This window comes from Mustela nivalis (assembly GCF_964662115.1).
Source record: "Mustela nivalis genome assembly, chromosome: 6".
NCBI classification, from domain to species: Eukaryota; Metazoa; Chordata; class Mammalia; order Carnivora; family Mustelidae; genus Mustela; species Mustela nivalis.
In genome coordinates, this window is record NC_139025.1 from 101921158 (window position 1) to 101937358 (window position 16201).

At 49.3% G+C, this 16201-nt stretch overlaps 1 protein-coding gene across 4 annotated transcripts in view; it reads left to right on the forward strand.

Annotated features, from left to right (window-relative positions):
- PIF1 (PIF1 5'-to-3' DNA helicase) overlaps nt 1-16201 on the forward strand; it is a 71624-nt gene that overhangs the window by 1615 nt on the left and 53808 nt on the right. For all 4 annotated transcript variants that reach the window (XM_082737201.1, XM_082737200.1, XM_082737199.1 and 1 more), the window contains exon 2: nt 1022-1199. In XM_082737201.1, coding sequence (XP_082593327.1) covers nt 1135-1199 — 65 coding nt within the window. In that variant the 5' untranslated portion in view covers nt 1022-1134. The remainder of the gene's footprint in view (nt 1-1021; nt 1200-16201) is intronic.

A 16201-nucleotide genomic window follows, 5' to 3' on the forward strand; every position in this document is an offset into this window, starting at 1 on the left:
AAGAAGAAACACTCCAGAGTCCACCAGTAGGGGTTAGTGATCATTTTACAATATATGTAAATCAAAGTTTAAGGCAACTTATACAGTGATGTAGGTCAGTTTTGTTTTTTTGTTTTTGTTTTTTCAGTAAATCCGGAAAAAACTAGAGGATGAAAATATATTGAGTGCGGCCATACAAGGCAATACTGAGCAGTTGTTTAAAAAAGAAATGAATGGGTCTATAAGTGCTGAGGTAGGAAGAATGCCTAAGAGATAGCAAGAAACAGAACAGGGAGTATAGTGTGAGTCCATTTCTCTGAAAACATTCTCCCACTGCTGCCTTTCAGTCTTTGTCAAATCTCCCTTGCCCATCTCAGGATGGCAAAATGGCAGATCCTTTGCTTTGCAGCCCGTTAAGAATATTAAAAGTCTGCTCCAACCCACTTTAAGTTCGGTCCCTTTCCATCTTCAAAGTACGTATTGCACAGAGCAACACGAGGCTTATCATTTTAACACATTTATTTCCCACCACGGCCCTCTGAAAGAGGTGCTATGATTATCATCTTCAGTTTACAAGTAAGGAAATTATAGAATAGAGTCGTTAAACAGTTTTCCCTAAGTCTCACAGATCACGTATGGCAGAACCAGTGTTTACAGTGTCAGAATCCATACTCTTAACCATTCTGTGTGTCACTCTAGGCTCATAGGACTACAGAGAGCACTTTTTCTTGGTTCAGGTTTTCAGTAGGTACAGTATATATCATTAACTAGGTATACTAGCCTTTCCCCTGGTGAGGGACAGATAGCTTGTTTCCAGCATTGTGCTACCTATCACAAACATTGCTGCAATGAACCTCTTTGGTCAGGTATTTTTGTGCATCGTGCAAACATTTTGGTAGGTTAGATTCATAGAAGTCAAATTGCTGGGTCAAAGTGTAAATTTAAATTTGGATAGCTGTTCTAGTTACTTATTGCTGTAGGACAAACCACCCCCAAATACAATGCCTAAAGCCACCGCTTTATCTTATTCACAATTTTGCAGGTGAGGAATTCAGGAAGGGCTTAGCTGGACGGTTTATTTTTGCTTCTCTGCCAAGCCAGCCTCCTCACTCACAGGACAAGGCCTCACCACTTCTTGACCTCTCTCTGCAAGTGATGCCATACCCTCCAGGACTCCCCTGCATGCTTTGGGCTTCTCACAGCTGGTCTTTGCAGTTCAGGTAAGAGGCAGGATGTGGAACCTGCTGGGCAAGTTAAGGGATATGCTTGGAACTATAACAGTGTCACTTTTGCTAGATTTTATTGGCCAGAGAACATAAACACCAGCCCAAATTCAAAGGAAAGGATAGCCGACCTCCTTTCTCTATGGGAGAACTGTCAAAGAATTTATGATCACCTTTATTCCACCACAGTAGCTATTTCCAAATTGCCCTCCAAAATGCTGGTCAGTTTACATTCCTGCAATGTTTGGGGCTGTCTCCCCATACCCTCACCAACACTATACGTTGTAAAACCTTTCATTGGTGCCAATCTGGCAGTTGAAAATGGCATTTCATTGCTACTTTGTTATCTGTTTCTTACATTATGAGTGAAGGTGAGCATCTTTTCATGTATTTACTGTTCATCTGGAATTTTTCTTTCCTTATGAATTGCCCATTTTTTAATTTGGTTACCTCTTTTTCATGTTGACTTCTAAAATGTGTATATTAAGTATATTAGCTCTTTGTCTGACATTCTCTTACAAATAGTGTTCCCAGTGTTTGGTCTTTTAACTTTTCTCCATTTGGGTTTTTAATTTTTTTTTTTTTAAGATTTTATTTATTTGACAGACAAAAACCATAAGTAGGCAGAGAGAGAGGAAGGGAAGCAGGCTCCCTGCTGAGCAGAGAGCATGATGTGGGGCTCAATCCCAGGACCTTGGGATCATGACCTGAGCCAAAGACAGAGGTTTAACCCACTGAGCCACCCAGGTGCCCCTTTAATTTTTTTTTTTTTTAAACGTGTTCAAATAATCAGTGTTTTACTTTAAGACTTCTGGGTTTTGTGTGGTGTGTTCCTCCCTTTTTCAGAATTTTCGTGCTAGTTTCAAATGTTTATTTTTCCAGAGGAAGATTAATATCATTTTCTGAAGCTCCCTCCCCAGTCGTGTTGGTATTTGGCTTGAAATAGCTTTCAATTGATAAACCCCTTAGAGAAAATGCACAATTTTACAATTGGAGGGCAGGGCTGGTCATCATTTTGTTTTGGGTCTTCTATTCTTTTTATTTTTTTTAAGATTTTATTTATTTACTTGACAGAGATCACAAGTAGGCAGAGAGGCAGCCAGAGAAAGAGTGGGAAGCAGGCTCCCTGCTTAGCAGAGAGCCCGATGAGGGGCTCAATCCCAGGACCCTGAGATCACGACTCGAGCCGAAGGCAGAGGCTTAACCCACTGAGCCACCTAGGTGCCCCCGGTCTTCTATTCTGTAGGACATTGGGGCTTATTGAGGGGTGGCAGTGCCATCTCAGGGAGGCCCCAGTACCCTGGGCACCTGTAGGGAAGGGAGCCCAAGAGCCCAGCAAGGGGCACCCTGGGGTCAGGTAGGCCCTGCACAGGCCTGTCCCTGGGAACCCAAGGCTTGGCCAAGGATGCCTAGAAAACAGCCCAAAGGTACAATCCCAGACCTCCATGCAGGGTGAGTTCTGGCCTCCCTAAAGGAAACATTCCTTGGAGGCCCAGGAGAGGGGCCAGATGTTACCCCAGAGAGCTGGTTCAGGAAGTAGGAGATTTCACAGAGCAGCACCTTGTTCAAGAAACCAAGTAGTAAGGCCTTGGCCAGGGACCATCCTACTGGTCTCAACATCACAGCCATGGGGAGAGGCAGGGATCTGCTCTGGGAACCACAGGTATGGGTGGTGGCTCTGGGCACAGGCCTTCCGGCTTGCCTTCCCAACCCTGCTGGGCTCCACTGGCTTCTGGCCACCCCGGGGCCTCAGACTGCAGCATCCAGCTCCTCCTTACCCAGGCAGAGGCCCAGAGGCTTGCCTACAGGCACCCAGGGAGACTGAGTGGCACTCGTGTATTCCCTGATCATTTGTTAAGTGCCTGCTATGTGCCCATCTGTGTCCTTGGGATGCAGTAGAGCAAAATTCCTGTCCTTCTGGAGCTGATAGACATAAAATAACTGTGGTGAAAATGTGAAATGTCAGGAGATAAGTGCTTCGGAAGACTAGAGGGCGAGGTAAAAGGACTTGGGGGCTGGGGGTGGGAGCAGCGGAGAAGGCAGTCATTGTTTCTGGAGAACATCCATTTGCCAGCTTGGCTCACCAGTGGGGACCCCGTGAAGGAAGGCCAGGAAGGAGCGCCAGGTGCTTGTTCTCCTGGCTCCTTCGCTGAAGGGTCACAGCTCCTGTCTGGGGGCCCTCTCCCACAGTACTCTTTTTCCTGTTTCCAGCAGCCCCTTCCTTCCTTCCCCCTAAAGCCTGGGAGTGGTAAAGTTGCCCCATGCCCCCCGCACTTGGGCATAGCACTCTCCCTTGGGATGTCCTTACATCCCACTCACACCTTTGCGAACAGTCCTCGAATAATCCTAACTGGAGTGCAGTGTTCTGCTGGAACAATGAGAAACACAGTGGCACCTGCGTGGGCAGGAAGGCAGGAAGATGGTTTGCTGTGTAGATACCTAAGGGAAGGATGCTCTCTGCAGAGGGGATTACCAGTGCAAAGGCCTGGAGAGGGAAAGTTACATCCGAACTTTTTTTTTTTTTTTTTTTTTTTTTTAGATTTATTTATTTATTAGAGAGCGAATGAACAGGGGGAGGAGCAGAGGGAGAATCTTTAAGCAGACTCCCCAACGTGGGGCTCCATCTCATGACCCTAAGATCGTGACCTGAGCTGAAATCAAGAGTTGGACACTCAACTGCCTGAGCCACCCCAGGTGCCCTGGTATATCTGAACGTTTTGAAGAAAAGCAAGAGGCCAGAGTGGCTGGAGCAGAGGGGAGGAGAGAGGATTAGCACATGGTATTAAAGAGGTGGGTTTTGGGAGGTAAGGCCACTGGAGGCCCCAACTGAGAAGGCTGTTCTTCAACACTATTGCTCTGCTGCTATGTGGAGAGCCAGCTGTGGGGGCTCAGAGGTGGAAACAGGGAGGCCAGTGAAGGGGCTATTGCAGTATCTCAGGTGGCTGAGATGGCAGGAGGGAAGACATGAGCCCACAGGATTTGCTAGCAGGTTAGATGTGGGGGTTCAAGAACAAGGAGGCAAGGGTGCTTCCTATTGGACTTGTCTGGGCTGCTAGGTTTCGTGTGGCGGCCCTGCACCCATCCAGCCTGGCCTTCACGTCTGTCCCTCTGGGGGCCGCAGACCCATCTCTTCTCCGGCGTGCCGACTGGTCTACCAGCCACTTCCAGGTGAGGTTCTTGAACAGATCTCAGCCCCTCTACTTGGGGCCATCTCTCTGCTGGTCCTTGACCCTAGGATAGGAGTAGATTCTGGGTCTGGGGCACTGGGAACAGGGGCAAAGCCAGATCCCAAGAGGCAGCCCCAGTGAGCTGACTATTGCTCCTCTAGTGACCAGCTTTCTGGGGGTACGCCTAGATCCACACACTTCAGCCTGGGCCAGACTCAAACATGACCTCCTTCTTCTTCCGTCATTCTCTTGGCTGGCTTCCTCTCAAGCTCCAGGCCTCTGTGGGGCCATCTGAGGCCTCAAGTGAAGAGCCTGCCCAGGGGTGGCCCAACCCTTCCTCAGGGACTTTGTCAGCCTTGGCCCCTCTTGCTGGACATGGTCTTTCAGAATTCCGGTTTGGACGGCCTCCTCCCACAACATCCTGTGGGGTCACTTGGCGAGGTTGTCACTGCCTCAGCCACTGGATACCAGCTGAGTGCCTTCTGGACCAGCCAGACCTGGCCTCCACTGATAATAGCACCACCATCTAGACATCCCCTGAGCCGGCTCCATGCTGAGATCTTCTCAGGCCCATCCACCCAAGTCCGCGGGGGTCCATCTAGCACTGATGGCCAGTTATAAGAGTGGGTTCTGAGGTATACTCTCTCCCACTGGTCCGCATCTGACCTTGGGCAGTCACCTAACACTCCACATCTCCATTCCCTCAGCTGACCTCCTGGTGTCCCTCCCACATTGGAGATCCTCATAAGTACTTTCTGAAGAAGTTACTCAATGCAATACATTTAACACAGTGCCTGACCCACAGTACATGCTCAGTAAAAGAGCTACTTATTCATTTATTTGACAGAGAGAGACAGCGTACAAGTAGGCAGAGAGGCAGGCAGAGAGAGAGGGGGAAGCAGGCTCCCTGCCAGAGCCTGATGTGGGGCTTGATCCCAGAACCCCGAGACCATGACCTGAACCGAAGGCAGAGGCTTAACCCACTGAGCCATCCAGGTGCCCCTAAAAGAGCTATTCAAATCATCCCAATCTCTAGGTGAAGAAACGGAGGTTCAGAGAGAAATGGAACTTCTCCAGGACTGCAGGCTAGGAAACGGTGGAGTCAGTTTCCCCTGTGCCCTGAGCCGTCCATCTACTCCCACCCCTGCTGTTGTCCCCTTCTTCCCTTCCACTGTGAGGCCCACATAGAGTAGGTGTCAGCCCATAAGGAAACACATAGAGAAGCCAGGAGCTTATACTCTAAGAATCCCCAGGGGAGGGGAGGCACCTGTCTTCATGGGAGGTACAAAGATGAGTTAAATAGTCTCAGCTCACAGGGGCTGCCCAGTCTGGAGCTGGGAGCCACAGTGCTCTGGGAGCCTCATCCTTTCCTATGTAGAAGATTCAGGAAACCGCCAAGGAGGGGTAACACCAGAGATTCAGGGACACGACTGGCTTGTTGAATCATACAGGTCACAAGAAATAGGGACCACACAATCTGAATTTTTAAAGACAGTCTTGGGTTTTAATTCTAGGACATCCTGTCCCATTGTTGGATAAAGCATCGAACGACCCAAAGAATCCAATATGGTAGCACTGAATTGACTTCTTACAATCAGGGGTGGGGGTCACAAAAATCCATGGTACTCCACATGTCCTAAGCTTGACTTGGGGAAATAGGGCCAGGTACACAGATGCCACCTGCCCCAGCTTTATGGGTGTGTGTATGTCCTCAGAGACCCTAACACCAGCCAAATCTAAGGGTCATCCACTCCCAGGTCATTCAGTGACTCACTGGCTTGAGCAGCACCCTCTGCCTGCTCCAGCAATGATCCTCGCCCCCGTGCTGGGCACTGTTAGGTCTGGAGCGGCTGTGTGAATCCTCAGAGAAAACACCCTTGCCTTGTATACTGCTTGTCCAGATGGAGGAGCAAGGCCTGGTAGAGGCAACACAAGGTTTTGGCTAGAATATCTCTGATCAAGGCTGCTGCCCAGATATGGTGGCTTTGCTCCCTTAGCACAGCTCTGCAACCTTAGTGTTTTGCTACAGACCTGCCTTTCACATGGACTCCTGCCAGGACTTTTGGTTTCAGTTTCTGAGAGCCAAGAAACGAGTCCTGCCCTTTCTCTCTGCTGCCCTTCACACACTCTCTCTTCCTCCTCTGTCTCTGCCCTTCCTTCCTTTCCCTCCCTGGTAAAACACCGGGCCTCTGGTCCCCTGCTCCGAGGGAAAGGATCAGTAAAAGGGGGAAGAGTGGAGTTAGAGGAGAGAGGAGAATCACCAGAGAAATTGCTCCATTCCCAGGGCTGCTTACTGTGCAACTCTAGGGGGTGCAGATTTAACATCTTGAGTTTGTCCCTGGGAAGCAGATAAGTTACAGCTGAATTCAGCCTCAGGGTCTCCTTTACCCTGGGGGAAGGAGGTGGTTGTCCCCCTGACTGCAACCAGGACCTGGAGTATTCTTCCATTGGGGAATGATGGTGGGAGCCCCGTGAAGTCACCCAGAGAGGTTGTGTCCTGGAACCTCTCCAAACCTCGGTTTCCTTCCCCAGTGAAATGGGTGTGATAATAGTCACCTTGCAAGTGGCTGTGAGGAATAAAGGGAATACTGTGTGTTGTGGCACTGGCCCAGAGAAGGTGCTCAGAGGGAAGAAGAGAGGGCCCTGCAGGGCTCAGGGAGCTGGCCTCCCTGACTGAGGATAGGCCTGCGGAGGACAGTGGAACCACCAGGCCCAGCCACTGCCTGAACTCATGCTCCAGGGCAGGAAACCTACCTGGTTTCTTTTGGGTCCTATAGGCAGGCCACCATCTAGCTTTCCTCTGCTGTGGGCTACCCCACCCACCCACCCCCCCTTTGCATGACCGCACTTCCTGTATGCTTAGGGACAGCATAGCTCTGCAGGAACCCCCAAAAAGCCCAAATCCCGTAGGCTGGCCTACAGCCCCACCCTCTGCCCTACCACCCCTGCGGCTCACCAGCAACCTTGAGCTACCTGACACCCCCAAACAAGCCATGCATTGTCACACCCCCAAGCCTTTGCCCATGCTCTGTCCCTCCCGTGTCACATGCATGCTTTCTCCCCTCTCCCTGCCTCACAAGAGAGCTAAATCCCACTTATTGTTTAGAGACCAGCTCAAATGTCGCCTTCTCTGGGAAGCCTTTCCCAGTCTTTCCAGTAAAGAAAATAATCACCCTTCCTGTTGGCTCCATCAACTCCACACTCTGTCAGAAGTGCTGTGGGGCTGTCAGTCAGGTCCCTACCCAGCCTCAGTGCCCTCATCTATGAAATGGAGGCAAATCCCCTATCCCAAGGGGTACAGTATTGGAGGACTTCAGGAAAAGGGGACACATGAAGCCCCTAACCATAGTGTGGGCATGCAGTCCATGCCCAGTAAACCTTAGCTGGCCCTTTAATTCCAGCGGGCCAACCCGGCAGGGAGCAGGAAGGGTGGGTCAGGCATCCTTTCCATCCATTTATTTCTGCCCTTTTCAATGGGTCCTCAGGTTCCCGCCCAGGGATGCTGACAGCCCACCTCTCATTGGAAACCAACAATGATTGACAGGCTCCAAACCCAATGATTGACCTAGCCCTTCCTGGAGCAGGTGGCACGCCCCACTGCCCTCTTTGGAGCCACTATCTGAGGAAGGCAGAGGCCTGGAGTAATTTGGGGGGTGGGAGTGATAGGTCTGACTTCCATGGGTACCCTTAGGTTGGCCTGTGCAGCCTGCCCGCCCCACCGATGACTCAGGTCTACAACCCACCCTTCCCCTTCAGGAAGAGGCCCTGTCATAATCGCAGTTATGCTACCTAAAAATAGCTTCAGTTCACAGATACTGCATGAACACCAGGCCTTTCCACTCAGGGAAGAGGAAGGCCGTTTCCCCAGTGCATTCTCCCTCAGCCCCTCTTCAAAAACAGATCCTCTGGGGTGGAGTCCTAATGCTTCATGGATGGCTTCAGCAGCTGCTTCCTCCCCTGCTTGGGTGCAGAAGGCTTTTTGCTGCTTTGCGATCAGCTCCTCACATGTTCTCATTTGTCCTTTACACCAGAGATATGGGGCAGAGCAGCAGAGGTTTTTGTACCCATTTTGCTGATGCAGAAACCCAGACCAAGGGAGGGGAGGTGACTTGCCCAAGATCACACAGTGAGCTGGTTGTAGAGCTGAGGTTGGGCACCCGACTCCTCCTACAGTATTCTGTCTGCTCCAGCTAATGTCTCCTCGGAAAATGCCGTGGTCACAAGCAAGGCAAAAAGAGAAAGGGGAGAAGGGAAAGGTTGGACAGAGCACAGATTTGAGGAGCAAGACATTCTTGCAACAAATGTTTGTCAAGCTCCTGCTGTATGCCAGGCACCACACCAGACCCTAGTGATATAGCAAGGAGCAAAAAGTCTACTTCCTGCTACCATGGAGTTCTATAGTTTAATGGAATGAGAGTTAACATTTACTGGCCATGTCCTTTATACCAGATGCTTTACAAAGCACTTTTCCATGTAATATAGAATTTAATTCTTACTAACATCCCTATAAGGTAGAATATTGGACGTTTGTCATTTGTGTTGGTCTCCTAGCATCTGAAATCCCTTCCAGTGTAGGGGTATTCTTTACTCGTGAGGAAGAGCCCAGCTTCCACGACTGAGACTAAGCATGCCAGATGCTCCCTGTCCCAGCCTCCCATGCAGCTTGAGGCTGGGCATGTGACCAACCTTGGCCAATTAGCACAACCACCCCAGACTCCATGTTCAGGCAGTAACTGTATGGATCCATCCTGGCAGTCAGTTAAGGACGACAGGAGCCCCATCTGGTTTCCAGAGGCACCAACTGCCATCCATGGGGGCAGAGTCCCTCATTCACTGCTCATGGAGCCAGTGTCTGTACCCAGTGGTAGCAGGTCGTGCTGTCCATCCAGCTGTGTGGAGAGACTGAACATGGGGGATAGTGGAGAAAGGAGAAAATCGTGCACTGCCTGTGGTGGGGATTCTTGCTGCTTTCCCCCAGGAGCAAGTGGGTGGGGTAGAACCTAGAAATGGCAGGGAGTCTGGAGCAGGGGTAAGACTTACTCAAAGGCCTTCCAGTCTGAGTCTAGTGATCTGGGCTGGGATAGAAGTGGGCACTGGATGGTCTCAGAAGCCTCCACCTTGTGGCTGCATAATCCTCCCTACCTGAATCCCTGGAGAGCCCCTGTCTGTTCTCAGGCTGTCTCTTTTCTCCCACCCACCGTCCTCACCAACCCACTGACCCAGGCTAGGTTTTAGACCCTTGACCTCTGCCTGGACCCCTGTAACAGCTTCCCTTTGGTCCCCCTGCTTCAGCTTTGTGTCCTTGCGTCCATGTACTACCATCCTTCTTCCTGGAGTCAGGGTGAGCCCCTGGGACACATGACTAATAAAGTCACACCTTTCCTGAAGCACCTGCCAGGATATCCTCACCCACAAATGCAACGCCTAGCACTCGCCCCTTAAACCCTGACTATGCACATCAATCCTCCACCCCCGTCCCAGAGCCCTGATCCCACACCTCTTTGTCCAGTCATCCCACTCCATTGCCACTGTGCCCTGTTCCTTCCACTTTCTTGCACTGTTTTTTGCTTGTGCTGTTCCCTCCATTAGGAATGCCCTTCCCTAACCCCTCTACTCTTCTAATAAAATTTCATTTGTTCTTAAGGCAGCTTCAAGGGCCATGAAGCTTCCCTCAACCGCACCTTGACTCCTAGTACTAATTCCTTTTTCTTGTCAAGGAGAAGTTCTGTGGTATGTATAGGTACACAGGTTGCTGCTGCCTAGATCAGGGACTTTGATGTGAAGAAAGCTGTGCCTGTGGGACCAAGAACCTGGGCTCTTGGTCAGACAGACCCAGGTTCCAGTCTAGGCTTTGCCATTTCCATGCTGGGCCATCATGGGCAAGTCAGTTCACCTCTTCAATGCTCCATTTCTTCAGCTCCATTGGGTCCCATGACAAATTAGTGGTTTCCGTATCAGTCTCTTCTGTGAACTATGAGCAGCCCCTCCAGGCCCAGGATTGTCTGGGGCATGGGGCCCTTTACTACCCACCAAAGTCCTCTTTTCTCTGTGTCTCAGCTCCCCCACTTTCAGATCCACTTTCCACTATGGAAGCGTGAAACAGGTCAGAGGGGGACAAAGTGGGAGCCTCCAGTTGGGCATCTCGTGGCACTCAGGGAGAAGTGCGTAGTTGTGCCCCATCTGTGTGACTAGCGGCTGACAGGTACAACTGTGTAAAAACTTGGGGTTGTATGAGTGTGTGTCTGTGGGGACACACGGGCTTGTCTGTGTGTATGTGTATAGCTGCTGTGGTTGTTAATTCAGAGCAAAAAAGCCCACACTTCCTGTTAAGAATCAATTAGAGCATTTTTTTAAAAAGAGAGATCACAAGTAGGCAGAGGGAGAGGGAGAAGCAGACTCCCCACTGAGCAGGGAGCCAGATATGGGGCTCCATCCTGGGACCCTGAGATCATGACCTGAGCCAAAGGCAGAGGCTTAACCCACTGACCCACCCAGGTGCCCCCAACTAGAGCATTTTTATAGAAGCCCCACATCTCCCCAGAAGTGTCAACAGACTTAGGGGACGAGAAGTGGGCAAGGCAAGGCAGGAGGTTGGAAGTAGAGGGCAGGACTCCTAGGTTCTTGTCCCATTCTGTGGCCAAGTCATGGCATGACCCTAAACAAGTGACTGTACTTCTCTGGGCCCCCGTTTCCCTTTCTGTAAAAGGGTGGGGGGTTAGACTAGGTGATCTCTGAACTCTGCTGCTCCCTCATTTTCGGAGATCCACATTAGCACCCAGAGTACACTCTTCAGAGGGAGACAGCACTCACAACCCAGATGTCCCGCTGAGCATACGCCTCATGCTGTGGATCTCACCCTTCCCTGGCCATCCTTGGAAGCACCTAGCCTCTTCCTTGAGGTTGTATCACGGAGGGGACAGGAAGGAAGTTTCCAGTGGGAAGGGCTTATCAGCAGCACGGCTCCCACCCTCGTCAGTAACTTCCTCTCCACCCCTATCCCTACCCTCACCTCCTCCCTCCCAGTTCCCACATCCTCTACCAGAAGAGAAACAAATTAGTTCCTCAATCTGAAAAGGCAGGAGTCCCTGCCCTTTCTACCCACCCCATCTACAGTGGGTGAGAATACACGGGGAAGAGTCTGGTTTCACAGTCAAGGCTGGTCTCCTCGTATTACAGATGAGAAAACCATAAATGGAGAAGGTCGGTGACTTGCTCAAGGCACGCAAGTGAGATGGTGGCAGTGCCAGGATTGAACTCAACTTCCCACAGGCCTTTCCATACCATCAGGCTGCCCCTCCATGGAGGAAGCTCCCCAATTCATTCTCAGAGCACAAGAGCAGGAGCTTATACTGCAGCCTAGGGACCTGGAGTAGAGGCCAGGAGGCACTTCTCAACCTAGAATTGGTAGACCTGAACAGGTTCCAAAGTAACAGCTCCTCCCAGACATGCCTTCAGAATAGGCTACCCTTGAATGCAGCAGCTCCTTATGGTGAGGGTGATGGCTGAGGAGGCCAGGTTTCCTGCTCAAGTTATCTTTGCAGGGAAGGCAGGCAAGACTGAGAGGAGGAAGAAAGCTAACTTGGCCAGGCCCCATGTTCAGTGCTCCCACCTATGCCCCGTGACAGCTTTAGGGGAGAGGATCCTTATTTTATAGATCAGGAAACTGAAGCTCAGAGAAGTTAAGTGACTTTCCCAAGGTCATATAGTTAGAAAGCACAGTTGATCACTGAACAATGCAGGAGTGCAGAACCCTGGCACAGTTGAAAATCTAAGTGTAACTTTTGATTGCCCCCAAACCTAATTAACTACTTATAGAGTACCGTTGACCTGAATGAATCCTTACTGATACCATAAACCATTGACTAACATCAGCTCATTGAACTCAAGATTTCATAGATGCTATTGCTTGGAAATAGGCAGAAGAAATTGTTTTTGTTTATCTTTTGATGCCCTTTACCCATTTCTTCCCCCTTCCCCCCAACTTCTAGCAATCACCAATCTCTTCTCTGTTTCTATGTGCTTGGGTTTTTTTTTAATTTTTGTTTTTGTTTTTTAGATTCCACATGTAAGAGAGGTCATATGGTTTCAGCTTTCTCTGTCTGACTTACTTAGCATAATGCCCTTGAGGTCCATCTGTGTTGTTGCAAATGGCAAGATTTCATTCCTTTTTCTTTTTGCCGCTTGGCAAGCAGTGGTTTATTAAGGAGACTTACAGAGAGAAGCATGTCTTAGGTGGCAGCAAGATAAATAGATCTTTGGCGATTTCAGTCCTTTTTGTGGCTGAATAATATTCTACTATATACATATACTACAATTTCTTTATCCATTCATCCATTAATGAACATTTACATTGTTTTCATCTTGGCTATTGTAAATAATGCTGCAGTGAACATGGGAGTGCAGATATCTTTTCAAATTAGTGTTTTCATTTTCTTCAGATTAATACCCAGAAATAGAACTGCTGGCTCGTATGATAATTCTGTTTTCAATTTTTTTTTTAAGATTTTAATTATTTGAGAGAGAGAGAGCAAGAGAGGGAATACAAGGAGGGCGAGTGGCTGAGGGAGAAGCAGACTCTCACTGAGCAGGGAGCCTGATGTGGGGCTCCATCCCAGGACCGTGGGATCCTAACTCGAGCCGAAGGCAGACGCTTAACCACTGAGCCACCCAGGCTCCCCTGTTTTCTATTTTTTGAGGAACTGCCCTACTATTTTCCATAGTGGCTGCACCAATTTACATGCCCACCAATAGTACACAAAGGTTCCCTTTTCTCCACATCCTCATCAACACTTATTTCTTGCCTTTTTGACACTAGCCATTCTAACAAGTGTGAGGTGGTATTTCCCTGTGGTTCTGATTTGCATTTCTCTGATGCTTAGTGATGTTGTGCTTCTTCTCCTTGAACCTGTTGGCCATCTGAATGTCTTCTTTTGAAAAATACATATTCAGGGGCGCCTGGGTGGCTCAGTGGATTAAGCCGCTGCCTTCGGCTCAGGTCATGATCTCAGGGTCCTGGGATCGAGTCCCGCTCTCTGCTCAGCGGGGAGCCTGCTTCCTCCTCTCTCTCTCTCTGCCTGCCTCTATGCCTACTTGTGATCTCTCTCTCTGTCAAATAAATAAATAAATAAAAATCTAAAAAAAAAAAAAAGAAAAAAGAAAAATACATATTCAGATTTTCTGCCCATTTTTCCATCAAATTGTTTGGGGGTGTTGCTACTTTGTACAAGTTCTTCATTTTATTTTTTATTTTTTTATTTGAGAGAGAGAGTAAGAGAGAGCATGAGCAAGGGTGGGGAAGAGGGAGAAGCAGGCTCCCAGCTGAGCAGGGAGCCCAAAGCGCGATGCTCCATCCCAGGACTCTGGGATCATGACCTGAGCCAAAGCTAGATGTTTAATCAACTGAGCCACCCAGCTGCCCCCTTTTATCTTTTTTTTTCATGTATTTTAGACATTAATGCCTTATCAGATAAATGACTGGGGCAAATATTTCCTCCTATAGATACATTGCCTTTTTATTTTGTTGATGGTTTTCTTTGCTGTGCAGAAGCTTTTTAGTTTGATATCGTCCCACTTCTTTATTTTTTTCTTTTGTTACCTTTGCTGTCAGATTCAAAACCCTACACTAAGACCTGTGTCAAAGGCCTTGTGGCCTATGTTTTTTTATAAGAATTTTATGGTTCCAGGTCTTACATTCACGTCTCTAATCTATTTTGAGTTAATTTTTGTATATATGTTAAGATAGTGGTCTAGTTTCATTCTTTTGTTTCTGTTGTCCAGTTTTCCTAACACCATTTACTGAAGAGACTGTCCTTTCCCCATCGTATATCCTTGACAGCTTTGCCATATATATATATAGGTTTATTTCTGGGCTCTCTATTCTGTTCCATTGATCTCTGTGTCTGTTTTCATCCCAATACCGTACTGTTTTAATTATTATAGCTTTGTAATAGAGTTTAAAATCAGGGAATGTGATGTCTGCAGCTTTTTTCTTTCTCTGCACTAAATTTTGAAAGGAATTAAGGATTTAAAGCAAGATATTAAATGGAAAATGGAAGTTCAGGTAACAAAAATCTGGAAAATGATGTGTGAATGGATGGAGCTTTAGAAGCAGTACTCGAAAGCCCCTGGTCGGAGGCAGTGAATACGGGTTTCTGCCTGACCACCCTGGTGGCAAACACCTGAGGGACCCCTGAGTGTGGTGCCCCTGTCCAGTCCTCGGGGCCCTGCAGGCCTGGGCTCAGGTGTGTGTGCAGGGGCCAGTCCTAGGGAGATGTGGGTGGGGGAGGGAATCGTCTGAGCTTCTGGGGAAGGAGGCAGGCAGGAAGAAGTATGAAATGGAGCCACTGGGCACCTGGAGTCAGCTTGGAGGAGAGGCTGAAGCTCTCCCCATGGCCTGCTATGTGTGGGTGCCCCTTCCTCCCTCAGTTTTAGGTCCTCATTTTGGGTCCCGGTTCCTACTCTTCTCTGTCTGTATCAGTTTCAGCCTTGCTCACTTTCTGAGGAGCCATCCAGGCAAGAGGGAAACTCTGGGCCTCCCTAAGGGGCAACTGCATCCCTGGGCGTTCTCTCCTGGGCCTGGCCAAGGGAGCCAGTTCCATATGGCTGAACATCAGGCCAGGCAGCTGGCCGGCCTCCGGGACCCAGGGGACTAAGGGAGGATGCCGAACCCAGAGAGGGCCTGCCTGGCTGACCCTGCAGTCTGGGGTCAGTCCCACAGGGGCATGTCATCAAGGAGGTCAAGTAAACTCACTCCAAAGCTAACACAGAAGAACCCCTGGGGCAGCAGGGGACCAGCATCTTCCTGGTCAGGAGGAAGCCCTGTTGGGGGGGTTGGGGAGGAGCTCCATTTTCCTTCAGCCCCTTGCCATTCCTGGCTCTTGGATCTGCCCAGCCTGCCTTCATTGCTTGTGGCCTGTTCACTCACTCAGAATTGGAATACTGAGTGATCCTATTTGTCAGTAAACATTTCTAGGATGTTTTCCCTGCAAACTCTGGGCCAAGTGTTCTTCACACAGGATTTTATTGAGTCTTCACAAGAACGATGAGAGTAGATCCTGTTATTATATAAGCTGAGTCTCAGGGAAGGGAGCTGTCTTGCCCAATGCCAGACAAAGGGCAAGGAAGAGCCAGGATTCAGTCTGATTCTGAATGGGTGCTCTTTTCCCCATCCGCATGAAGGAGAGCTCACCACTGGAAAAGAAGTCAGGTCTTCAACTTAGACTTGATCTCCAATTGAAATCCAAAGCCCACCCCCTGGGAAAAGCCACCCTTGAAGCTTTCTTTACTGCTGTCCTTTACCTTAGCACCATAAATGATTTCTCACTCACCACCTCATGTAGTTCATGCCAGCAAGGTCAGATATGATGCCCATTTTATAGCTGAGGAAACCAAGACCCAGGGAAGGGTGACCATAGACTACAAACCCCTGAACAACATCGTGACCCTCCCCTCTGTTGGGTCTGCCATTCTATCCACACACATCTCTCTCAGGACCTGTCTCCCAGAACACATTGTGGTAGGAGGGAGAGGAGCCAGCAAGAGGAACCAGGGCCCAAGAGGGAGGGTGATGAAGGGAACACGTGGGTTGTAAGGAGAGGACAGACTATCTGGGCCTTTGGGCCATCCTGATTGCAACCTCATGCCCTTGCTAGACTTCCAGAGCCGCCTGTAGAAATGTAAGTGCCACCCTTTGTGAAAGCAAGAGCCGTTGTGCATCCTCTCCCCTACAGTTATCCTGCCAGCAGCCTATCCTCTAGCCAAAAGACCTCCAGTTCCTCAACCATTCCTCTCAGGACATTGTCTAATTATGGTGAGTGTACATGGAGAGGAAGA